Source organism: Clupea harengus, chromosome 6, assembly GCF_900700415.2.
Source record: "Clupea harengus chromosome 6, Ch_v2.0.2, whole genome shotgun sequence".
NCBI classification, from domain to species: domain Eukaryota; kingdom Metazoa; phylum Chordata; class Actinopteri; order Clupeiformes; family Clupeidae; genus Clupea; species Clupea harengus.
Genome location: NC_045157.1, coordinates 8,080,192 through 8,107,095, shown reverse-complemented (window position 1 = coordinate 8,107,095; position 26,904 = coordinate 8,080,192). Strand labels below are relative to the sequence as shown.

At 45.8% G+C, this 26,904-nt stretch overlaps 2 protein-coding genes across 5 annotated transcripts in view; one reads left to right on the top strand and one right to left on the bottom strand.

The window, feature by feature from the left end:
• jakmip1 (janus kinase and microtubule interacting protein 1) overlaps window positions 1-864 on the top strand; it is a 25,283-nt gene extending 24,419 nt beyond the window's left edge. For all 3 annotated transcript variants that reach the window (XM_031568905.2, XM_031568906.2, XM_031568904.2), the window contains exon 22: window positions 1-864. This exon is cut by the window's left edge and continues 73 nt beyond it. The gene's annotated coding sequence lies outside the window, so the exon portion shown is untranslated.
• Window positions 865-2,213: 1,349 nt separating this feature from the next.
• atg2a (autophagy related 2A) lies at window positions 2,214-26,822 on the bottom strand. 2 transcript variants are annotated; one of them, XR_006152454.1, is made up of 43 exons: window positions 26,268-26,822; window positions 25,589-25,751; window positions 25,247-25,396; window positions 24,331-24,433; window positions 23,499-23,637; window positions 22,872-23,069; window positions 22,508-22,607; window positions 21,968-22,114; window positions 21,643-21,776; window positions 21,092-21,167; window positions 20,511-20,763; window positions 20,220-20,361; window positions 19,449-19,547; window positions 19,134-19,292; window positions 18,570-18,897; window positions 18,317-18,404; window positions 17,992-18,154; window positions 16,324-16,466; window positions 12,532-12,662; window positions 12,070-12,221; window positions 11,551-11,701; window positions 11,137-11,321; window positions 10,778-10,858; window positions 10,568-10,674; window positions 10,291-10,383; window positions 10,014-10,084; window positions 9,795-9,871; window positions 9,428-9,598; window positions 9,058-9,181; window positions 8,663-8,898; window positions 7,784-8,016; window positions 7,327-7,462; window positions 6,963-7,178; window positions 6,612-6,713; window positions 5,366-5,450; window positions 5,009-5,165; window positions 4,638-4,707; window positions 4,344-4,426; window positions 4,011-4,132; window positions 3,614-3,768; window positions 3,258-3,410; window positions 2,677-2,980; window positions 2,214-2,636 (listed from the first exon to the last, which is right to left on the bottom strand). XR_006152454.1 is itself a non-coding variant. In XM_031568902.2 (42 exons), the coding sequence occupies exons 1-42, from the start codon at window positions 26,436-26,438 to the stop codon at window positions 2,744-2,746; spliced, it is 6,084 nt and encodes a 2,027-aa protein (XP_031424762.1). In that variant the 5' UTR covers window positions 26,439-26,822; the 3' UTR covers window positions 2,214-2,743. The 2 variants fall into 2 exon arrangements, 1 of the variants encoding a protein (XP_031424762.1); XM_031568902.2 differs by having other exon boundaries at window positions 2,214-2,980.
• Between the last annotated feature and the right edge of the window lie 82 nt (window positions 26,823-26,904).

Below are 26,904 nucleotides of genomic sequence, written 5' to 3'. Positions count from 1 at the left end.
CACTCCAGCAATCAGCAGCCACTTACAACCTCTTTCACATGGACACACACACACACTCTGCCTCTCTCACACTCAGTCCTACCTACCTGGTCACACCCACACTGGGAGCTGATTGGACATTCCTAGCTCTGTTCTTGTGCGTGATTGGTTCCTGTGTTTGGTGATGTGTGGGAACTGTGCACATGATTGTTCACTCGTCTCTCGGAACCTCTATGAACACAGTCCGAATGTAATCTTGTCTGTATATTTGTTATATTGTTTACACAAACACTTCTTTGATTTTGTTTCAATAAATTATATTGTATTTTTACCTATGGTGGTTTGGATTGATTTGGGAATCGGGTGTAATGGTGTATGAACTGGTTGACTAAAGCATATTTCTGTCTTTATCATTGAACCGTCTCTCCTCTCAGATGACCCCTCATTATGTGTTATAAAATGACTTCCATATATAATATAATACTTCCATAAGGTTCTACATCCTTTATTACTTTCCAACTCAACCAACTCATGTCCAATTCATAACCTTACGATATATGGGTAAACTTTACAAATTTGACACGGAAAAAATGCTTCACTGATGATGTCTTTTTATAATGTACACGTTTTATTTTTGTATTAAGTTTTGTTTACACATTGTCTTGGTATTGTACAGGTCATTCTTACAGCCTCTGATAAGAGTAATAATTACACAAAACACGCTGACGAGTGAGACTGAGACACACACACACACACACACACACACACACACACACACACACAGCCAAACACTCTGTAGAGACAACCATGCAAACATGCTCAACTAACTCACTCACTAGCACACACACACACACACACACACACACACACACACACACACACACACACACAAAAAACATACTTCCCTTACACATATTATTAAGATAAAAATTGTAAAACATCAACCCAGAAAAAAAATAAGTAAAAACACCCCCCAGACCTCCACATAAGGGGAAAGTCACACACCCATACAGAGTAAAGAGATACATGAACAGGATTAGTAATGTTACAAACATGAGTTAAATCATAATTACAAAATAAAAGAGAAAAGGGTATTGAGTCAAAAATAAAACACTAGATAAAAACAAAACAAAACTAAATACGGGAAGGCAAGGTTAAGCGAGTCAGAGAGAGCCAGTGGGGGGTGGGGGCCATAGAGGGGAGGGACTCTGGGACGGATGCGACCCTGGTCTGGTGCAGATCTAGACACAGTTGCTATGTAAGCAGACTTAGCAGAGGCAAACACCTAGGAGACAAGTGTACCAGACGATTAGCAGACGTGGCTAACACGCTAACAAGACGTGTAACACATGCGGGATAGATGCTAACCAAATGTGCAGCAGAACACATTTGAAGACGCTAACCAAACGTGTAGCAACCATGGAGAAGATGCTAACCAGAGGCTTAATTTAAACAGATGACATTTAGAAGACTGATGAAGAGTACACATGTTGTAGCTTGGTTGGACAACAGTTGTTTACAAGCACACTTGCAGCAGATAAATAAAAGTTTTGTAGAAGATGAAGACACGTTATCGTCGTCCAGGCGCCCAGAAACATGTAGGAGACACCAAGCCAGTGCCTAGCAGATATCTAAGAATGACTATGATCTATGACTAACAGATGAATTACCAACAGCCAGCAGACAAGTAACTGACTGCTAGCATACAAGTAGCTGATGGCTAACAGACAGAAAGCAAACTGATAGCACACATATAGCTGATGGCTAATAGATCTGTAGCAAATGTATAGCACACACCTTACTGGTGGCTAACAGACATGTAGCTGACGGTGAGCAGATGGCTGGGAGGCCTGTGGGAGAGTTTCTGCTAGCCATGAGGTGATCTGAGCCCTAGATCTGGACATCCAGGGTTAGTGTAAAACAATGTTGTCTATACTGGCTCCCAGAAGCTTTAAAAACATACTCAGCTCACTGAGATGGGGCGGCAGCTAGTTATACAGACACACACACACACACACAATTATGGCACACAAGATCAGCAAGGTTGGAGAGGAGATGTGAAACAGACAGACACACACAGACACACTTGCATCATATTCTACAGAATGGCCACCGCTACAGTGGCTTCTTAGACACACACACACACACACACACACACACACACACACACACACACACACACACACACACACACACACACACACACACACACACACACACACACACACACACACACACACACACACACACACACACACACACACACACACACACACACACCATGTAATACACCAAATCTCTGGTGTCAGTCAGTCAGGTAAGCAAAATACGATAATATTAAACTCACAAAGACAAGAGAGCAAGTGTGTGTGTATGTGTGTGTCTGAATGTTATGCTGTACACATATGGAAGCTTCCAAAGAATACTGGCTCTCATTCATACCGTAGTGGTTTGTCTTTGCAAGTTTGTTTTTGCATTGATATGGACTCATCCTGTATGTTGCACACATACAACCATGCACAAACATACACACAAACCGAAACAAACACACACTTTCATACACACACAAGCATGCATGCAGCTTCATGATGCTCTTTTGTTGACAAACAAAACGATATACTTTGTCTCTTAAGAAGACACACACACACACACACACACACACACACACACACACACACACACACACACACACACACATCCGCAGTCACACTAGACTTCCTCCATTTTATGTCCAACCACTGCGTCACCTCTCTCCCTCTCTCCCTCAATCCTGTCCTTCCTCTGTACGCCACTTTAAGAAGTCCTCTTTGCGCGCGTCCGGTTTGATTTGGTTCCGCATGCCACCCAGCAGGTTGGACGTGGCCTCCGATGCCACGATCAGAGGCCGCACCACGGTGGGTGGGATCTGCCGCAGGACTCCGCCCACTGCCCCAGTCAAGCCCTTCTGCTCGTGCCCACGAGACGCCACGCCACACAGCTGCTGCGCTGTATCAATGACACCCTAGAACACACACACACACACGCACAAGACACACTTTAAACAAAAGGAAAACAGGCCCTCACAGATACTGTGTTATAGCTATGTTGACAGTCCTTACACACACATCAACATAACACACATTCACACTCACTCATACCAATTACCACTTATACTAACGATGCACTGATGAACTATCCTGTAATCAGCATTGACTGCTGTATCAACACACAATTTTCATATGGGCTGATGATCCACAGGTACAGCCCTAGCAGGTCACACAGATATGACAAGTGCCCACCTCTTTCACGGTGTCGTAGGCTTTGGCCACACCCTCCCTGAGATCGGCAGGTTGGTTTCTGTGTCTGTGTCTGGGGGCGGGGCGTCCTTCTGTGATGCAGCGCGTCAGGGGCGGAGTCGGGGACAGGATATCGTAAACAGTCTCAGCCGTGGCCTAAAATACACAGACACACACACGTTATTCACACATACACTAACTGGTTTAGTGAGGTGTGTGTGCATAGGCACCCTGAGTAGGCAAGTGTTAGTGTATGTATGTGCATGTGTGTTCATATGTGTGCATTCATATGTGTGTGTTTATGTGTGTGCACACCTGTGTGTTTGTTTATTAATGGGTATGTGTGTGTATATAATCACCTGAATAGCCTGCACCAGGCGGTTGCTGAGCTCCAGGGCTGCTGCAGCAGTCGATGTGCCGAAGGACGCTGCCCCCCTCTGGAGGCCGCGGATAATGCGGCCGTCCCGCCGGTACTGCTCTATGGGCATCCAGAACAGATCCCTCACTCCATGGACTAGAAAGAGAGAGAGAGAGAGAGGGAGAGGGAGAGAAAGAGAGGGAGAGAGGGATAAAGAGAGAGGGAGGGAGAGAGAGAGAGAGAAGAGAGAAAGAGAGAGAGAGAGAGAGAGAGAAGGGAAGGAAAAAGTTAAATATTTTACTACTTACAGGTCCAACACAGCTTACATCTCTTGTTTACATCTCTCATTATGATCAAGCTAGAGTTCAGGTGGAATCAAATCAATCAAAGCTACTCACATAACTGGACTACAGAGTGCATGGGGCCTACACCTCCCAGAATTCCTGGCAGCTGGTTCTTCCTGATGTCAGTCAGCCACTCATTCACGGCATATTGGATCACCTTATCTACTCCCAGCAGACTGTAAACACAAAGACAGAGAAAAATATTAACTATGCATAAGAATTAATGAAATGATCATTAGTCTTACTAAGTGAGTTTGAATCACCACATACAAGCATCATTACATAGAACACTAGGAAGAGGAGTGGTTATCAGGAACCACAAGGAGAATTTCGGCGAGGAAAAAAGGAGGGATTGAAAAGAGAGAAAAAAGAAGGTAGAGGAGTTACCCATGTCGGCAGCAGAGTCTCTTGAGTTTCAGTTCGGAGCAGTTCAGCTGGGCTAATCCGATCAGAATGCCTGCGAAGGTGCCCTATGGGATGACATCAACATAATGAGACGTGACATCATCAACAAGAGACATTCAGCATCACTTTCCTACAGGGTTATCAGTTGTTAAGTGTTGATGACGACATAACCCAGGCTGCTGAGGCTAGTTCTAAGTGTACCTCTACTGTCTCTGTGTGTGATCTGGAGAAAGCATCAATGAGAGCGAGGCTAAGCAGAGAGCTCTGTCCACTCACCTGCTCAATGACCACATGCTTGCCCTGATAGTCCAGCCAGATGGGCACCTCAGAGGTGAAGCGGAACTCCCTGAGGAAGTGACCAATCGAAAAGAGAAGGGGGAGAGGGAGAGAGAGACAAGCAATGTAGGTGAGGATGAGCGAGAGAGAGAGAAGAGAGAGAGAAAGAGAGAGAGAGGGAGAGTGTGGGTTGAGACAGATGGAGGCAGAGGGGGAAGTATTACATTTACATTTAGTCATTTAGCAGACGCTTTTGTCCAAAGCGACGTACAAGGGAGGTGTATTAAGCTGGATTCTCATTCTCAAGGTCTCTCTTTGCTATCTGTAGTCTAGTTCTGATTGGACCTTAAAAGGTCATATGGGGTTTTTACCGGAAGTAGATTGGCTGCTCAGTGGAGGAAGCGGAGGAGCCAGCGGAGGAGGAGCTCTGCTCACTGAAAGTCGTTTCCACGGACGCGGTGAGGTCAGGGCCCAGCCCAGCAACAGGCTCCGCCTCATCAGGCTGCTTCTGGGTAGCTTCTGGTTTCACTAGAGAGAGAGCGAGAAGGAGGGAAAGAGAGAGAGATACACAAGAGAACAAGGAGAATGAATGGTGTATGCAGACAGAGAGAGAGAGAGAGAGAGAGAGAGAGAGAGAGAGAGAGAGAGAGAGAGAACGAGAACAAGACAGAGAGAAAGAGAGTTTGAGATTGAAAGAGTGGGGTGGAGAGGGAAGGCGTCTATCCTACCTTCAGCTGCCAGGTCTACAGGCTGGTAGGGGTTCACTCCAGACGCCATGTTGCTAAAGAAGTCCTTTAGGAAGAACAAGGCATCCTGGGAAATGTATGAAATACAAAAACACAATGAAACATAACAGAAATCGGATCATCAAAATCCACACAACTAATCAGAACACACCCTGATCCCTGGCACTGATCATTGCCCATGCATGGTGGCAGAACACATGTATGTTTTATGTGCATGTCTGTGTTGGAGTTAATGTGTGTATGGGTGATGTGTGTATGTTGAGAGACCGTGTGTGTACATGCGTCCATGTGTGTGTGTGTTTATATATGTGTACGTGTGTCTAGATGTGTAAGCATGTGTGTGTGTTCATGTGTCTTTACTAGTGCTGTCAAACGATTAAAATATTTAATCGCGATTAATCGCATTTATGTCATAGTTAACTCAAAATGAATCGTGATTAATCGCAAATTTGTATCTATTCTAAATATCCCTTCGTTTATTTATTTTTTCCATCATTTTATTTTTATTTTATTGCCCTTATCAACATGGAAAAGTGGATTGGCTTGCTTTAAGCAAATGTTTTATTTGATTGAAAACCAACATTGCCAAACAGGGCGGTACAAAATAAAATTATAAAGTGCACATTTCAGGTAAACAAGGACTCAGCCTATAGTGCAGTTAAACCATGGCTTAATATTTTCTTTTTTTCAAGTTTGCTGGGAACATAGCAGTCAGGCCTCTTATTTCAGAAACAATGAACCGTAACAGTTAGGTTACCAATAAAAGGTAAGCCCACTACTTCTTTGCTTTCAGCCAGCTGCCTGTTGACATTTTCAGACAACAGTGAAGCTCGCTTCTTTTGCACAACGCAACTTTTAAAAGTAAACTTTCCATTCAGAAGCTTTTTATCATCCATTTTGCCGTATCGCGCTCACCATTCACTCAAACCGTAACGTTAGCCTACTACACAGTTTGCGAGGCCAAAAAGAACGTTAATAAAAAAAAAAAATAATAAAAATTATAACAATAAAAAAACATATGTGTGTGTGTGTGTGTGTGTGTGTGTGTGTGTGTGTGTGTGTCTAGATGTGTAAATATGTGCATGTCTGTGTGTTTACATATGTGTATGTGTACGTGTGTGTGTCTGTATATGTAAGCATGTGTGTGTGTGTTTACATATGTGTACGTGTATCTAGATGTGTACGCATGTGTGTGTGTGTGTGTGTGTGTGTGTGTGTGTGTGTGTACCTGGTCTATGTTGAGTCTCAGTGGCAGGAGGCTGACTCTCAGGCAGCACTCTGGACCTCCCAGTCCTGATTCCGGACACAACTGCAGCGCTTTCACCGTCAGCTGGAACACACACATATGCATACAGTATGAGTGACAGAGTGTGTGTGTGTGTGTGTGTGTGTGTGTGTGTGTGTGTGTCAATGAGAAAGGTGGAGAAAGGGAAAACAAAGTGAGTATGTGTGTGTTCACCAAATGTATTCACCAAAAACATTTCCTTGGTTTAGACAGGGTCAGTGTGGATCACCGCATAGATCTGCGTGTGTGTATGTGTGTGTGTGTGTGTGTGTGTGTGTGTGTGTGTGTATTCACCATGTTGGAATGAGCTCTCCGTGGCATACTCTCACTGGTGTGCAGGTAAAGGAACTTGTTGATCTGAGAGGAGGCCAGGCGATCTCGCACCTCCAGCTCCTGAACGATAAACACCTGCCGAGAGACCGGCTGGTCCCCCACGCTCACACACACACCCTCCTCTCCACCGTGGACTGCAGGGGGCAACACCACGTATGACTCATGCTGGAAGCTCACCTGCGTGAACACAAAAACACACACACACACAGAGATGAACGGATGTATCCCATTTTTAAAGTAACACCTTCCCAAAGGTGTTATTTATAAAGATCTACAATTAACACACATACATACACACACACACACACACACACACGTGGGTTACCTTGGTGAGCTGGATCTCCATAAGCAGTGTGTGTTGGCGGCCGCTTCCTCCGAGCCAACGCCAGGAGTTCTGGGGGCGAGAGGGAGCCGCAGAGCGGGAGGGGGAACCACGCGCCCCAGCTGAAGCAGAGCGACCCCTAGAGGACAGGAGGGCAATTACATAACGATACAGCACCTCATGCAACTGTATTCGTGTCTTTCTGTAAGTCTAGGTCTGCACTATTTAGTGTGTATATGTCTGTGTGTGAGTGCACATGAGTGTATCTGGGAATAGGTGTGACTGTATGTGTATGTTCGTGTTTTCCAGTGTATGCATGTGTGTTTGTACGAGTCTGAGTGTATCTATTTAAATGTGTTTGTGTGTGTACAACTTTGGCTGTTCTGGTATGTGTGTGTGTGTAGCTTTGGCTGTGTTGGTGTGTGTGTGTGTGTGTGTGTAAGGGGGGGTTGGTGTGTACCTTTGGCTGTGTTGGTGTGTATGAGAGGGTGCAGGCTTGCCCCCAAAGTCCTTGCCCCCGTACAGATGCCACACAACAGAGATCTCCTTCAGCACCAGCCGTGACTGGGGCACGGGGAAACGCGACGGGGCTCGCAGCAGGTCCGAACTGCCCCGGGGGCGAGAGAAATACCCCTCCTTCACACGGATAGGACCCGGAAGCAACACGGTCACCACAGGCTCACCATCACGTGGCTACATGGGCAGGGGGGAGGGGAGAAAGAGGGAGTCAGACACTGACACATTCACATAGATGACCACACAACATGGCAGACAAAGACACCCACTCACACGAGGACAGGAGGCCTGGCAGATAACACACGAACACTAAATCACACAACAGATAACACACAAACACTAATCACACAACATATAACACACAAACACTAATCACACAACACACAACATATAACACACAAACACTAATCACACAACCCACTACATATGACACACAAACACTAATCACACAACATATAACACACAAACACTAATCACACAACATATAACACACAAACACTAATCACACAACACACATGACACACAAACACTAAAATCACACAACAGATAACACACAACAGATAACACACAAACACTAATCACACAACACACAACAGATAACACACAACAGATAACACACAAACACTAATCACACAACAGATAACACACAAACACTAATAACACAACACACAACATGTAACACACAAAAACAGACCACAGCAACAGAAATACGCAGACACACCAAACACCACATAAATAGATTCACACACATACACCCAAAATACACACACCAACACACACACACAAAAACCCCAGTATCAGATACACAAACACACACACTCACCGGAATGCCCATGCCCGGAGCCTCCAGGATGCAGAAGTCGTCGTTGTCAGTGGACCCCTCGGAGCCCTCCTCCGACGCCGTGTCTGCGTGTACCTCCGTGCCCGTGGCCACCTCTCCAGCCAGGTCCAGGTCCTCCTCCTCCTCCTCCTCAAGCACGGTGGGACGTGGCTTAGGGGCCTCCCCAGGGAAGAGGTACACAGAGACCGGCGAGGCTCGCGGCACAGAGGTTGGAGAATCTGCCAATCACATACAACAGCCAATCAGAGAAGAGGACAACAGAGGTATTAACTAAATATAAAGTGTAGATTATATTTAATACAGTAGATACCGCAGATGAACTAATTAGAGCTAAAAGTACAAAATAATGTTTAGATACTTGTGATTTAAAAGCTCACCCGAATCCTGCCGTTCGTCTCGGCTTCTCTCTGTGTCAATCAAGGCATCGGCTAGATCGTATTGGTTGATTTCAGCCGTCTCAGCAGGGGGGTATGGTGGAAGGGTGGCGGGACTTTCTGATAGCTTCACAGGTCACAGGTCACAGGGTCATCGCCAGAACAGTGGCCAATAAGACAGGAGCAAATTTACATCAACAACAACTCAAAACAATAGAGCGCCAATGTGTGAAGTACAATAGATGAATAATCAATCAATCAATCAATAACATGTTATGCTCCTCATATCCTCTGTGATCATGATCATGTTCATGTTTACTATGCCGTAAAACCTCATGATTTCATATCCACATTTCAACTTGCATTCTCTTACCGGAAGCTTCTGTCCGGCAATCTCAGTAGGGGAGGTGTGTTTGGGCGGGGGGTGCAGGTCACCCTGGGCAACCAGGTACTGCAGCATGTTGACGAGGGCGGCGCACGAGTCGGCACAGGTGTGCAGGTGCACCACGTTATTGGAGCAGCGCAGTTCAAACAAGGGCTGGGTCTGGAGACGGACAAACACATCATCATCACCTTGATGGGGATTATTCCTCTACAGACACACTTCTTACTGGCGTGTCCCAAAACTATTGTTCAATTATTCATTTGATTACAAATTCCATCCCTTGGTTTAATTTCTCTGTGTGTGACTGTGAGTGTGTGATGTGTGTTTGAGGGTAAGTGTGTGTATTGTTTTTTACCAGTTTTCCAGTGTTGCTGCCTTTCCAGGTGGTGATGGCCAACTCCAAAAGATCAATGTCCAACACACACACATAATCTAAGAGACAGCATATGGTTTAACACACAAGGTTAGAATAGAGCAGATTCTTCCAAAAAAGACCAATAAAGCCGTACAAGATGTCCAGGAACCAGGAAGTGAGGTAACAGGAAGTGAGATGGAGCCATTGTAATTATCTTACCCTTCCTCAGATCCACTGTCTCACTTCCACACTTATCCGAGAGGTACAGAGCAGAATCATCAAGGATAAACCTGACGTGACAAACACACACACACACACACACACACACACACACACACACACACACACACACACACACACACACACACACACACACACACACACCAAGCACACACAGACAAACACAGTTAGACACAACTGCGCTCGTAACAATTCCTCCATTTAATCACATAAGCTGCTTCTCACTGAGTCCAATGTTGAGAGGCCACCCAGTTACCTGAGATGGAAAGTGGCCGTGTCCACAATGATGTTGCTGGATAAAGAGAAGGACTCAGCCGTAAACAGCATTCTCAGAGGAAGATAGAGAGGCCTGAAGGAGAAGAAGGGGTAGAAAACACTACTTTAGAGAACAAGAAAGAGAGACAGAGAACAGAGAGAGGAAGTAGTACCACAAACTACCACTAGGGGTTGTGTTTTTGTGTTTGTTCTGAGTCTGAGCGGACATGTATTTGGTGGGGGAAAGCCAGGCAAGACCTGATCAAGGTATGTGTTACCTGTAGTCTACTGCGCAGGTGGCCAGGTGTGTGTGTAGGACCGTGATCACAGCCGGAGATGTGTATCCCATAATGTCATCATCCACCACATCCAGGAAATCAACAAGCTGACAAATACACACATAAGTTTATTAGCTGATCCAGCCTTGACTTGACCTGTCACTCAAACCTCATGTGCCTCCCACCAACAACCCAACCCCTAGATGTTACCTGCTCATGCCAGCTGTGATTGGTCAGTGCCATGTAATGTCGTAATGTGGCGCCATGTAGACGCAAAGCAACCAGGAACTCCTGAAGGAAGGACACACATGAGTGAGTCAAGGTGGGTTACACTCACACACACGCACGCACGCACGCACGCACACACACACACACTCACACGCACGCACACAAAAGGCTTTAAATCTGATCATGAAAATGATCTCAAAATGATTTGTCTTACCAAGTGAAAGTAAATAATAACATCCATTCATAGTGTCTCAGACCAATGTAGCAAAGTTATTAAACACACAAACATATTTTCAATACCCTAACAATGATGTCTATGCATCACATAGACAAGGTCTGACCTTCACACTTCTTTGAGGGTCCAGTGTGATCTTGATGGCAGTAGACAACATCTGGACATCAGTCTCCCGCCCAGAAACGCTGCTCACCCCCCCTTCTGTGGCATAGATGGTAGGGTCCAGATGCTGAGGGGCAGTGAACCTGGGCATCTCCAGCCGCGCAGGGAGGGGGGAGTCGGGGACAACCGCTACACACACACATACACATAGAAAGAGTTGGCAAGTGGATTTTCACTGCGGAAAAAATCTGATTTGTCAAAAGAACAAATCTATGTTGTATCTTTGTTTATGAGGAAGTCAGTATAATTCAGATATTGAAAAAGAAAAGACTCCAGAAACTCGCAAAATCACACCATTATTTTCCAGAATTCAATGTTGCCATGGCAACGCTTCCTGGGGTGTAACCTGGAACCTCACCTCTATGATGAAGCTCCACCTTCCTGCTCTCTAGTGTCAGGAAGTTAAGATGGGGGTTGTTCTGATGCTGCGACACGCTGAACATCTTCCCCCCCTCCACATCCAGGATGAGCTCTCCATGAATCTGTTCCACCTTACGGCCGGCCTCGTTCTGATAGTGAAAAGGATGACGCCAGACATGAGCGATGGAAAAATACAACAGTGACAGACTTACAGTTTGGTTCTTTCTTCATATTCTGAGTTTATTCAGCAGAATCATATTTCTATTTTTCCAATCTGTAATGCCTATACTAAAATGTGTGGTCAGTGGGTTGTTCTTCTCTCCTTACTTTTTAAGGCACTCTCAAAGATTTCAAGAAATTCAGATTTCATAAAATGTAGGTGGACACATCTTCAAAAATACAGTTTGAGGACTCTTTGGACATATGTATAAATAAAAGACATATCTAATGACATATGTCTATAATTTTGTATATCATCTACTCCAAAAGTGGTGACAGGAGAATCTGACTGGCTCACCTTGCTGTCTGTCATGGCCTGGACACGGCCTTTGCCTATTAGTACAGTGATGCACAGCAAGCTGAGGGCGTGGTCAGGGCGGGACAATGCCTTTTTCCGACGTGCTGATTCGCTGGTGGAGTAGAACTGCTCCTCCTCATCTGAGTCAGAGTCTACAGAGAGAGATTCCGTTGAATACCAACATGATTGGCCAAACTGGAGCAGTGACAGACATGTGATTGGTCGGCAGTGAGGTCATGCGATGTGATGTGTGACTGCATAGATTAAGACAAAGTTGACATGTGACTGGACACATGAGGGCTGAGATGGTGATTGGCCGATTGAACTTAAACAAATCTGACACGTGATTGAAAAAAGAATTGACACAATCAACGGCAAATTTAGTGCATCGGTAACAGGACAAACTGGTGCAAGACTAGCATGTGATTGGATGACACCGTGTCACAGAGGGCGGGCTCTAACCGAGTCTGAAAGCTGATTTGCAGAGCTGGAACTCGTCGTCCTGAGAAGAGCGGTGAGTGGGGGCGCGGGGCCGCTCCGGGTCACTAGGGGGAGCCACAGGAGACTCCCACATCAACAAGTCATTATTAATCCTGAGAGAGAGAGAGGGGAAGAAAAGAGAAAGGGAGAGGTTTAACACGCCTTTATTTGACCACTGTCTAACCTTCTGATGTAATTACACCAATAAAAAACATACAGTACAATGTTAAAACGCCAATCAGCAAGGTTAAATAACATCATATTAAAAGCAAAGAAGTATTAAAACTCTTTAACACTTTGACAAATTGTCATCACATCATTAACCAGGTTACAACAAGCGTATTCAATCTTAATGAGACCCTTCACCATCCCCTTTAAAACCTCTACAGGACCTATTGAGCCATCTCCCAAGAGTGTGTGCTTCTGAGTCCTCAAACTTATACAAAGTTTTACAAACAGACCTCGGGACACTAATGATACTATGATGTGAGAAAACTCCTCCCAACCCTTTAAACCACTTCCTCAAGTACTCAAAAAGCCCCTCCAACCTTTTCCAGTCCACAAACAGATGACCCACTGTCTCATCCTCCCCCACAAAAACAACAGCCTCTCCCTACTGCTGGATTCAGGTGTGCCACATGCCGGCTTGCAGCTATAGCCCCTGTGATCGAGCCTTACTTTTCTCAACTCCAACACCCTCTAAGGGGTCATGCAGACGAAGTCTAGTTTACCTACCGTCTCCGGATAGCCCTATCGTGCAGACGAACGCACTGTATCCGCACACTGTATCCGCACTCCCTCGAATCGGGGGTCCAAAGTGAGTAAACTCGAAATCCGGTCGCGGGTTGGTGTTCGTATGCACGCTATCCGCAAACCTAATCGGATTGCCCCACGTGATCGCATCATTAGACCAGCCAGAACAACGGACACAACCGGCATTATGTAATAACTGAATGGGTTGCCATGGCGCAGTGAGTGTGGCAGCCAGTTATAACAGCTCTCCAATTAAAAAAAAAATAATTCTTCCTATTACCTTGCTGCTTTTCCACGTGAATTTCCCTAACGGGATTAATACAAATGTATTTATCTATCTGTTGTTAGGAAAGGGATGACATTAAAAAGCCACACTTTAATCTATCACTGTTTGATCTATTTGCATCAGACCATTTTTCAAAAAACAGTTTTTAAAAGTGTCAGCAATAGCCTATATGAGCAAATCTGACGTGAAAAGATTTTTTATTATAAACGGAAGTTTCAAAACGGTCTGTAATAAAGATGAATGTTACGTTAGCTTTAGTCCTGTCAGACAACGATAGCGATAGCTACTAGCTAGCGTTAACGTTACTTCAGAGGTAGCCTACAGTACGTGAAGGACAAAGCCCTCAACAATAGCCTACATTTGTTGTTAGTAATAAAACCATGAAATTGGAAGCAATTGTAAACCATGAAACATCCAGGATCCACAGCACTTGCATTGTGGTCTCTCGTGCTCAAGCTCAGCATCTCCATAAAGCACAGGCATTTAAACAACTCAGACATGTCATGTTGCACATTGCTTTGTTGCACTGTTCTAAACTCTTTATTATCAATAACAAATATAATTATTTCTCGCTTAACCTACAGTCTGCTCTTACCACTGATTTTATAAACCACCATAATGTGTTACTGTGCAGATTAAATGTAGGCTATGCGGCTAAGCTAAACGTTGCTAGTTGGAGCTCAACTACTGTCATATGTTACTTTATTAGCATGCTCCTGTCTTCTTCTCCGTTTTCTTCAGTTGTCTGTAGCACCTTAAACCGCCACCAACAGGCGTGGGGGATGTACTACAGCTGAGTCAATCGTATTCGCTGGGTTCATGTGCACGCGATTTAAAAAGTTGATGTGTGAAAAATGAACCCTGGTTCAGGCAAACTAGGCTTCGTCTGCATGAGGCCTAAGTGAGAATTCTGGCGCAAACACTGACCACCCCCATGCTTTCACCCTTCTCCACACAGCCTGGTGGCTCACCTTCATACACACCGCATGGAGTAGCCTTCTTATTGAGGAATGAAAAAGCCCTCCCTTCTGGTGCGTAAAGACTAAACCACCACCATTTTTCACAGACCCTCTCCTGCAGGCAGCAGAAACCTCCACTGAAGGAAAAGAATAGTTTGTCCCCCACCCCTGCTGGACCTGCTGGACCTCCAGGGCTCTCCTGCGGGCCACCAGGGCTCTCCTGTGGGGCACCAGGCAGTTCCATTTCAACCTCCTCCAGAATCCTCTCAAGGAGCCTCAGGGGCCAAATTCCTGTGTCACCCTGAAGACAGACTGCTGTTTTTCCGCCTGTAAAACCAGTCCTCGTCAAAGCAATTCCGAATACTGTCAGGTGACAAAACCATTCTTCTGGTAGGCCATATTCCATGCCCCTTAACATGGAACAGTAAACCGGAATGAGCTTACTTAAGAACAGCCCACTTGGGGCAAGCAGAAACAGTTGTCCGTTGTACCCCAAAGGTGTTGCATCTCTAAGGAGGGAACAGGCAGCTGCTGCCCCCCGCTCCCCACCACCCACTCACTCACATACTGGTGGAAATATAACTGAAGCAGGAGTCCAGTGCTGCCCAGACCAGAAAAAGGTCACAAGTCCAAGTGCTCTGGTGACTCTAGTACTGTCACGTCATGGCATGGTTGCAGTCAGGCGATTTGTAACCAGAACCCTACCACGGTAAGACAGCTCGGGTATTAGTCATTGCCATTTAGACGACTTGGCAGACACCTTTGTTCACACACTCTGCCAGTTCCTGTGTCAGTAATCCTCAGTACCCAGAAATACTCCCAAGACCTTATGCCCTCAGGGAGCAAAGGCAGCCCTACTCCAACCCAACTGTCCATCTGAACCCCTTACTCTTCGCCCTGTTAACCTTGGCTTAACTGATGATGCTCTCTCATACAATGCTAAAGTTCTGCAGAGCACAGAGACATCCTCTTGCCCAGAAATAAAAACATTCACATAAGCAGATACACAGTGGATCAACCCTGTAGACAATAAAACCTTTAAACCCTCTCCTTAAGGTAGTCAACAGTGGCTTGATTACATGGCTGTACAAGTGGAACAGGATAACAAAGTCATCTACCCACTCTTAAATGAACATAACAGATGCCTCCTTATACAGCAGCTTTACCCAAGAAATTCAATTTCTCCCAAACTAAACAAACACGCTCAAAGCATTAAAAAGGTACTCAAGCCCCACGCGATCAAATGCCTTTTCTTGATCAATCAGTAACAGTCCAAGGTTAACCTTTCATCTCAGTGAGATACCATTAATATCCCTCATTAGTCCAGATGGTCTAACCCGAACACAATATGTCTGGTCCTTATGAACCAGGACTTTCAAATATTCCTTATGTAACTTCTCTATTTGCTAAGCACTTGGAAATAATGTTGTAGTCCACACACATTAATTACACTGGCCTCCAATTTCTGAATTTCTGAGTGAATGGCAGAGAGAGAGAGAGAGAGAGAGGGCAGAAGAGAGAGGGGGACTTAGCAGGTTACTGTGCTATCTGTGCTAACTGTGCGTTAGTACTTGAGCAGCCTCCTCATGATGTCATCTGCACCCATCCCCCCAGCTCTTTGTTCCAATCATAAACAATGTGGAGCACATCAATGCATCCAACAGCAATCAATGGACATTTTAATTTATGTAATTTATGCTGATACAAATATAGATGAATTCTCTTTGAGGGATTCTGGGTGAGCGGTAAGGTCCAGTTAAAGGCACTGAGGGTTACCTGTTGTAAACGCTGTTGAAGGCCTCTTTGCTGGGCAGCAAGATGTAGGCGGTGGGCAGGACGATGTCCACCACACACTGACTCTCACACACACACTGCTCCTGAAACACACGCATCTCCTCTGGGTCTGCAGGGATCACCATCTGAGAGGAAAAGGTGAAAGGTGAAAGGTGAAAAAGCAGATAAAAGATAACACGGTGAAGGAGGAAGTAACAGCTATGCGTATTAGAGGCCAGGCAAGTTTATTTATATAGCACAATTCATACACACTGGTAATTCAAAGTGCTTTACAAATGAGAAGATACAAGAACACAGACGCATAAAAGATTAAAAAGGAAACTAAAGGAACATTGATAGATAAATAAATAAATAAATAAATAAATAAATAAGGGTAGGGTGCATTCAATCAGTTAACAAAAAACCTCTGAGAACAGTTGGGTCTTAATTCTAGAGTTGGAACTGGCTACAGTTGGAGCACCCTTGATGTCACCAGGATGTTGGTTCCAGAGCTCAGCAGCATAGCAGCTAAAATATGCTTCATCATGTTTAGTTCTGACAGTCAATTATTACTAGCATAATTCTCCCCAGTGATATGTGTGAGGCATAGCAGGTGTGTACTGCTGAAACATATATGAGAGTTATTTTGTGATTCCTATTTAGTGATTTATAAACAAGCAGCAGTGCTTGTCAATTCTGTAACTGGAAGCCAGTGCAAGAACTTGGGGAACGTGGTCTGTTTTTTTATTTTTTTTTGTAAGAACTCTAGCAACTGCATTTTGTACAAACTGAAGCTGTTTGATGGTCTTTATAGGAAGGCCCATGAAAAGGCCAAGATCGACCCCTGAGGGACAGCACAGGTCAAGGACGTTGGTGTTGAGCTATAGTTTCCAATGACAACAAAGAAGCCCCTGTCTTGTTAGTATGATCTGCGCCACTTGATAGGCGACAGTGGTACAGGAGGTAGAGAAGTCGGTTAGTAATCAGAAGGTTGCTAGTTCGATTCCTTGTCGAAGCGTCCTTGAGCAAGACACTGAACCCCTAATTGCTCCTGATGTGCAGTGTGCCATAAATGTAAAATTTTTCTATATCCTTGTAAGTCTGCTAAATCACTAAATGTAAATGTAAATGTAAATGTAAATGTAAATGTACCTGAAATTCCAACCCAATGTTCCGGTCTGTGTAATATATTATGTTCAACAGTGTCAAAGGCTACACTAAGATCCAATAATACTAGCACTGATGACCTGTATCGGTATTGAGGCATACGCCATTTAAAACCTTAAAAGTGTTTCCTCTATCGGCGCGAGCTAAGGCTATCTTCTGGCCAACTAGGGCTAATGGCCTAAAGCCGCGAGAACAAAAAAACATTTGCGTTTCGGGCCAATAGCCCAGCGGTATTGCTAGAAAACTCGCCCATAACATGCCGCCTCTGTAAACGTCACCCATCCCGCCCATTTCATAAGCGAGTCGGAAATTCAAGTCGAGGTATAAGTTAAGAAAAGGCATATAATAATAATAACATTTTAGAGGAGTCTGTATGTGCCAGTGGATGTATTTGTGAGTGCATTTGTATGTATGTGTGTTTGTGTGTCTGCGTGTATGTATATGTGTGTGTGTGTGTGTGTGTGTGAGTGTGTGAGTGTGAGTGTGTGTGTGTATTGCCGGTACCTCCTCAGTCTCAAACATGGTGCGGTTAGATGAGAATGGTGAGCTGTTCTTCTCGCGGATCTCACATGGGTTCTCCAAAGACATGGAACCCAACCCCATATCCCGCAGAACCCCACCCACCACAGCCTCAGTGCTGGCATCCCCCCTCACACGCAAAGAGATCCTACAGAGAGAGGGAGGTGAAGAGAGAGAGAGAGAGGGAGGTGAAGAGAGAGAGAGAGAGAAAGAGATCACAAGACAAGTTTGGCAAGTTCTACATGTATAACATATTAACTATACTAAATACTAGCTATTCTCACATTGACACACACACACACACACACACCTGGGGATGGCATCAGGATTCTGTGGGTCTTGGCTCTTCTGGACACGGATGCAGGGGAAAGAACCACCCTCCCAGCCCTCATACACACCTGGGGGGGTAGAGAGAGAGAGAGAGAGAGAGAGAGAGAGAGAGAGAGAGAGAGAGAGAGAGAGCGAGAGAGAAGGGCAGAGAGAAGAGAGACTACTTTAGTACATTAAGCAACTGTAAACGGTCTATAGCCAAAACGTATAGAAACTCACACAAGCACACATACCGTGCAGGTCGCTGAAGGTGGCTTCAAACAGCGTACTTAGGTTGAGGTCCGTCTGGGAGTTTGAGTTGGGCAGCGTGTATGTGTGTGCGTGTGAGTGTGCATTGGCATGTGTGTGTTTGTGCGTGTCTGCAGGAGTATCGGACGGGCCAGTCTGGGTTCGGATCTCCAGATGCGACACCTCAAGCTTTAGGGTCTCGCTCCTAACCGCCCGCTGGGTCAAAGGTCGTCGCTCCTCAGGAGGTCGAAGGTCAGGGATAGGGAAGCGGAGCTTGAGGACGGTGTGTGGAGAGAGGAGAGTGAGGGAGGAACGCTGCTCTATACACTGGGTCTGCACAGAGAGAGAAGGAGGGAGGGGGTGAAAGAGGGAGGGAGAGATAGAAAAGGAGTTTAACAGAATTAAAAGTTAGACTTCCTGTGTTGTGTTATTAGTAATCATGTACATGTAAATGATAAACTTATGGTACAGTATTCATGCTCTGTTGATGGACTGCGAGAGCATCACATTCTGTGTGAGTTTCAGAGGTCAAGTTGAAGGTCGTGTGAAGATGCAGAGTTAAGACTCACCGGTGTTTTCGCGGGCGAGGCACAGGCATCGGGATTGGAGCTCAGGGATTTGCTGAGACGGTCCAGGCGGCCGATGATGTCAAGATCCAGCTCAGCAGTCATTTCCCCGAGTTCGACACGCAACACACTCGTTCTGTGCAACACACGCTGCTTCGCTCCCTACACACACACACACACACACACAAACAAAAATCATAAGCCATAAAGAAATATGTAAGACAATGTTGAACACCATGTGAAGAAAACATATTTGCCCAGACATAGACACACATACGATGTACAACAGTGGGTTTCCGTGTTTCGTGTCTGTGTTACCTTGCGTGTGTTCCTCTCTGAGAGACTGTGATGTATCTGAGCACAGGGTCGGGCTGTGGTTCCCACTGTGAACATACCTGCCGTCTGGAACTGGATCAGCTGCGGAAACAATACACACAGTTATACACACACACACATGAAAACACACACACACACACACACACCCTAGCATGTTACAGGTGAAAACACAAGACATCCAACACAGGACCACATGGAGACAGAAAACACACTGTTACTCAAATACACACTCAAACACAAAAGGTGAAGAGATCGGCCACACACAGTTGCACAAATCCACACATGTGCGTGTGTATACCTTAGTTTACTCTAACTTTAGCTCCAGGGTGAGTGTGTGTATGTATGTGTGTACTTGTGCATGGGCGTATGTTTGGTTAGTGTGTCGCGCATGCATGTGTATGTGTGTGTGTGTGTGTGTGTGTGTGTGTGTGTATGCACCTTTGTGTACTGAGGCCCTGTGCACTCCAGAGATACTCCAGAGACTCTTGTGTGTGTGTGTGTGTTTACGTGTACCTCTGTATACTGAGGTCCTGTGCTTTCCCACAGACACTTAAGCAGCTCTTGTGTGTGTGTGTGTGTGTGTGTGTGTGTGTGTGTGTGTGTGTTTGTCTATGTATACCTCTGTATACTGAGGTCCTGTGCTTTCCCACAGACACTTAAGCAGCTCTTGTGTGTGTGTGTGTGTGTGTGTGTGTGTGTGTGTGTGTGTGTGTGTGTGTGTGTGTGTGTGTGTGTGTGTTTGTCTATGTATACCTCTGTATACTGAGGTCCTGTGCTTTCCCACAGACACTCGAGCAGCTCCAGTCTGCTGAAGGACAGGTCAGAGGTCACCGCACGTGTGTGTCGCCCAGCACTCCGCATCTCACATGATATCTGCATGGCCGCTCCCGTCAGCCTAACACACACACACACACACAAACACAAAGAAAGATACCATTTGATCTCAGGTGCACAGTGTGTGTGTGTGTGTGTGTGTGTGTGTGGACAGGTTTTGCAGAACCATGCTCTGAGGTGCTGTGTGTGTGTGTGTGTGTGCGTGTGTACCTGATGTGTGAGTGTGGACAGGCTTTGCTGAACCCTGCCCTGAGGTGGAAGAAATCTCTTTCGCTGAACATACTGTCTTTAAAGAAGGCCAGCTCTTTAAAGAACTCGTCGGACACTGCAGCCAATGAAGACTCTCCATCTGGCCCAGGGGGCGGGTTCTGCTCGAGCAGTGTCAGCGTGACCCCACCCAGAGTGAGGCGGAGCAAAGCGTCTGGCTTCATAGGCTCTGATTTGCTGCCACCTGAGGATCGACCTATCACGGGAGAGAGAGCAGTCACAGAGATGACAAGGTGGAATTCCCATAATGCAATGTGCTGCTGTGGACCAGTGTCTGCAGGGTTTTAAAGGTGTATTAATGCTCACAACAAACAAGACACGGTGAGGACTCCTATATTATTCTTATTATTTGTCTCATGCTAACCCCTGCTAACATCGGTCACAACAACACATGGTGAGAACGATGAAAAATGAAGGAATCTTACTGACCTAGACAACTAAACAAATCAACAAGCTGAGCACCTGACTGGGAAAATAGCTATTTTGGTTTGGGTATACGTGTGTGTGTGTGTGTGTGTGTGTACCTGGCGGTCGGCTACATTGGGGCAGAGATGATAAAGATCCTGCTACAGGATAACGTCTGGGACAGTTCAGCGTACCCTGTAGAAAAACATAAAACACACACACACACACACACACACACACACACACATTACTCCAGGCTATGACGCACTGCTGCTATGCTTGTTTTGGTAGGATTTGGGTTCAGAATGTGTCCTCTCATTCTCTTCATGAGTAGTCACGACTTAGTCATTTACCAGATACCCGTCTGAGTCAGCTAAACATAATGTCATGGATGATATTGTTGTTTTTGTTAGCCATCACTGGATGCTAATGTGTGGTCGGGTAAACGTCAGGAAACAAGGGAAATGGTTTTGGTTCCAATATGCATCAGGAGGATTCTCTCATTTACATATCCCGCCCTCCATTGCTGCCACTTTCCCAACAGCATGCTTTCCTTAAAATACCTTATCTGCATTACATCATAATAGGCAAACGGTACAATTTATTGACTAAATTATTACTGGATAATTGTAATATAAACAAAATTTGCTACACACACACACACACTGACCTGTGGAGAGAGAGGGTGTGTGAAACTCTGTTGGCTGTGTGTGGACGACTCCATATCGCTGTCTGAGAACTCACTGCCTGAACGTGCAGATAACACACTGCTGCTCATGCCTGGCCCCATGGAGAAGAACATCTCTGCAAACGCACACACACACACACACACAAACACACACACACACAGCAAAATGAATACATTCAATAGCCCATCTCCTGCCCAATACGTGTGAAATTACTGGAAACATACATGATTAACACAACACACAGCCACACACACACACACACACACACACACACACACACACACACACACACACACGTACACTCACCTCCATTCTCCAGGCCAGTGAGGAATGGTTCTTCATCAAATTCTAGTGGGTTCTCAGTGCTAAGTTGTTTGTTGAGGTCTTCCTCTATCACACGCAAATCCTCAGAACCAAGGGGACGACTACGACCACCACACAGACCCACAGACTCTACAGAGGCAGACACACACACAGAGAGAGAGCGAGAGAGAGAGAGAGAGACACTGGTCACTAGGGACCTCGTGACTCGGTTCAATCACTGCAATGTCACCAACTCTACTACAATTTATCTTTATATTATTTCTTTGTTAATAAAGTTGTCTTTTCTTAAACACAAGCGATAATAAAAAAAAAAACACAAAACCATCAATATCTCCAAGCCATCTAATAGACTGTGAAATCAAGTAACTGTGAACCTCTGAGCCCATCAACGGTTTTATTGTTCCTTGAAAGCACTGATGATTGAGTGTCTGAGACAATTCAATAAAATACTTGGCAGAGCATCACAATCACACAGTCCCCTCCCTCTCCCTGGGGACAAGCGAGCGGTGTGTGCTGGGTCACCTGTCTCGATGCACAGGGCCTCCAGCAGGCTGGTCAGGTTAGTGATCTGATCCGGGCTGAGCAGGAGGTGCAGGCTGCCCACCTTCCCATCCAACTCCAGCTGAGAGGGGGGTGGGGGTGGGGGTGGGGGGGGGGAGACAGAGAGGGAGGAAGAGATAGAGGGAGAGAGGGATGAGTGGGAGCGCGAAAAAGTAGGAGACGACAAAAAGAGAGGGACAGTGGGGTGACAGAGAAGAAGGATGTAGTGTAAAGAGATGAATACATTCACATCACAAGAGACACACACACACTATCATAGGCACATGTACCTGCACACACACACATACAGACACGCACACTCACTCACACTCACACACAGCCCTACCTTGGGTCCAGGCAGCATGTCGTTCTGTTTGATCTTAACTGTGGTCTCCATGAAACCAGAGCAGCTGCCAATCAGCAGAGGCTGGCTGGGGTGAGGGGGGGCTCTGGGGCCTTCATCACCCTCACCATTATCCTCGTCCTCATCTTCGTCTTCCTCCTCTTCCTCGTCACCCTCCAAGTGTTCATCAGCAATCAGATCCTGAGTCACACACACACACACTTAAGAAACTGTTGATTGGCTTTACTTAATGTGTCCATGTTGAGTATGGGAGTCGACAGGAAGTTTGTTGTTTTTAGTGTTTTAACACTTCCTGGCTCCAGTTTTCGCAAAATCGCCTTGCAGTATGTTATCTTTCCCTTGTAGCATAGTGATATCAACAGACATGTTTTTTGAAACCGGAATGTGCCAAAAGGCTAATCCGCTGCATACAAAATGACCACGGTCACTCCCACACTATGGTGTGTTTATGTGTGTATGTGCCTGTGCACAAGGTTGTCTATACGTGTATATGTGTGTGTGTGTGTGTGTGTGTGTGTGTGTGTGTGTGTGTGTATGTGTGTATGTGTGTGTCTGTGCACAAGGATATCCATGTGTGTGTGTGTGTGTGTGTGTGTGTGTGTGTGTTACCCGAGGTCCTCCCATCTTCTCATAGTAGAGCTGAACTGCGCTGAGTTGGAGAATCTTGTGTAAGAAGGCAGGCGGCTGGTGGATGTCTACAGGCACCGTTTGACTGGAGTCCTTCACTGCCTCATCACAGTAGTCCAGCCTGCAGTACCAAACAGCACCACATGGGGCAGCAACAAAACATACACAAGTCAGGACACAGGCTTCACAAAGGCACAGTGTTCAAACTGAGCTCTACTTAACACTTATAGATTTCTGTATAAAGGATCGTTCAAAGATCAAGGCATGGCTGTGGACAAACAACCACTTGCGCAATCATTATTACTCACACATATTTATTACACATTATCAATCTTATCCATCAGCTTAATCTCAGTGACAAGAGCTTATAACACTGGAGACAGAATATTACTGGAACATGAATGGAATTCTACAAATTGGCCTATTACCCCAGAAAAATAATAAACACTAGCAAAATCAAATGCAATGACAGCATACGAAATCTGCACATTCCATCCTGCAGAGAATATGCTCTGTCAAGTGACACAGACAGTATCATTCAGCTGAGCTGATGGTGATAGAAGTCACTGTAATATGCATGACATTGTCTAGTCAACAATTCTGTGTGTCTTATATACAATTAGCCTACTAGGACAAGTCTTGCTGGGCTTACATACTTATAGCCAATAGAATAATGACTAGACAGGAAATAAGCACCCTTCTTCCATAGTTTTAGCATAACCCGCTGCAGGTACGATGACACTGCTGAGGTGGATCCTGACACATAGAGTGTGTGTGTGTGTGTGTGTGTACAACAGAGTACAGGTTCTCTTACCGTTTAATGTGCATCTCTAAGGCAACCCCAGACTCTGAATCCAGGGGATGGTGCTCTATCCGGACGATGGTGTCCAGGAAGGTAACTTTAATCCGCCGCATCACTGAATGAAAACACACAGATCATGTGTGAGGGGACACACAAAACGTACGTGTGTGTGTGTGTGTGTGTGTGTGTGTGTGTGTGTGTGTGACAGAAATAAGAGGAAAACGTGTGTGTGTGTGTGACACAGAAAGCGAGGGGACAACGTGTTTGTGACACAGAGAGTGTGTGAGGGGACAATGTGCGTGTGTGTGGGTTTGTTTGTTTGTGTGTGTGTGTCACAGAGTGTGAGGGGACAACATGTGTGTGTGATACAGAGAGTGTGTGTGTCAAAAGAAGTGAGAGTGTGCAAGGAAATCATGTGGGCATGTGCACAAGCATCTTGAGAGCGAGTATGTGTAACGCTGATACGTGCATGTGTGAGGTAAAAAGTGTGTGTGTTAAAGGTGCATCCAGAGGTAGACAGGCACACTTCATAAATGCGTGGGTGAAAGAGTTATGGCAAACATCAGTGCCAGCATGTCAGAGGATGGATATGAATTACTAAAAGGAATTAAGAAAAGTCTGCCACAGATATACAGCAGTTGTGCTATTACACACACACACACGCACACCTTGATGGTACACACACAGCTTAACAGAAAGCCACAACTTTCTTTGATCATGCACACTGAGAAATGTCTTGACGGTATACATGCACTTGTGTATACATGCATACATGCACTGCATACATACACCCCGTGGCACACCCTGCACACTCCCCACACCGACCCCTACTCATGGCTGTTTTATCAGCTCACATATCTACACACACACACACACACACACACACACACACACACACACACACACACACACACACACACACACACACCTGTCTCGATGGTTTGTGCAAACATCTCCAGGCCTTCTAAAGGTGCAGGCGGCTCTTCGGACGCCTCTGGCGGGTCTTTCAGGCACTCCTGGGCCAGCTGCATGCTGGATGTCATAGAGGTGGACCAGCCCTGAGAGTCCCATCCTCCTCCTGTGTTCACATATACACCAGTTACATCAGCTCAGCCCACCACAGAAGCACTTCCTAACATATGAGATTATGGGACTGACAGAGACAAGAGACTAAGAATTACGATCCTCCACTTAAGTACATGCTCACACAAAACATACTGTAGATTCAACCACACTACTGATCCACAGACGTCTGTATACAGGTACTCACCTGTTCTGTACTTTGGGCGACATGTGATTTGTAAACCGGTGACTTCGAGGGTGCAGTGGTCTGTGACCAATGCGGCCCACGGGATGGTCACGGCGATGCTGCTTACGAAACCTTCCAAAATCTCCAACGGAGCCCCGAGGGACTCCAGCAACTCATTCACCGCCTGTAGGGCGTTCACAACATGAGCACAAGTTTACAACGGTAAACAAAAGGACGAGACGAGGCCGAGAGCAAGGGTGGCGGAGAACTGAACGTGGGAGCTAGGAGGAACCGTACGAAAATATAGACCGAGCAACAGACACGATATCAAACGACACCACATCCATAGGGCTAGGGGGCTTGTAAGGCAGGGCTCGGGGCTGTTAACGTGATCTGGAGAGCAAAACAATCCACCAGCTGGCTAACGTAAGTTAGCCCGCAGTAAGAATCGTTACATTCCAAGCACAGAACATGCCGAGATAATTTTACCGTGAACACATATCGCCGTTCTGAAATACCATGTCACAACCGTAACTTCTAAGACTGTGTTTTCTCGGAGTCCTGGGTTGCGAAATCTTCGTGGAAAACAGCTGCCTAGCACACAGCTAAGTTTACGTTCCTCAGATAGCTAGGATACCTTGCTTAGTTGCGAGTTAACGGCTATCAGTCATCCTGCCAGGACCAGATACTGGAAACTTACCCAAACATCGAGGTTGATTTCTTTGATGACCCCGCTGCCATTGTACAGGTCTAGAGTAAGCTGGTCCAAACTCAGTCGCTCCTGTAAGTAATGCCCAAGGTAATGTTGTAGAAGGTATCGACAGGCCCGTTTCTTTATTGAGCCCGACCAGGGGAAGAGCCAACGAGACATAAGGACAGAGAAGTGGGGGTGAGGGAGCTAAAAGGTGGCAGAGAACGTATACGACAAGAGCCCTCCGGTAACTGCATAACAAACAAAACAAAGTGGACTGATAACGACGAGCAAAGGGTCGGGTGGCTAGCTGGTTGGAGCTAAGGAAGGGGGTTATGTTAAACCGTAACTTCCTCTCCTATGACACTAAATTTTCGTAAATTATTCTTGTCAGGAACAACAAGAGCCTGACGCTTCCTCGCGGGACTTTGTCTTTGGTCGTCTCCGTGCGTCCCGTAAAAAATATCAGGTCGAAAACGGAGCGACAGGTCCTTTGGCGTTTTTCCTGTGGCCGAGGTTGATTATTGTTTTCATACACAAGCCAAGTGATGGAACTAGTGGAGCTGCGTCGCGTCGTCACAGCCGTCTTACGTACAGAAAGAGAGCGCTGCGCTGACTCCATTTTGGGAAGGTCAAATTACTGTGC

Coding starts and splice junctions, on each gene's coding strand:
- atg2a (XM_031568902.2), bottom strand. CDS start 26,438: ATGTCTCGTTGGCTCTTCCCCTGGTCGGGCTCAATAAAGAAACGGGCC. Junction 25,397..25,588: donor TCGCCCAAAGTACAGAACAG/GTGAGTACCTGT, acceptor ATGTGAACACAG/GAGGAGGATGGGACTCTCAG. Junction 7,179..7,326: donor TGGAGATCCAGCTCACCAAG/GTAACCCACGTG, acceptor GTGTTCACGCAG/GTGAGCTTCCAGCATGAGTC.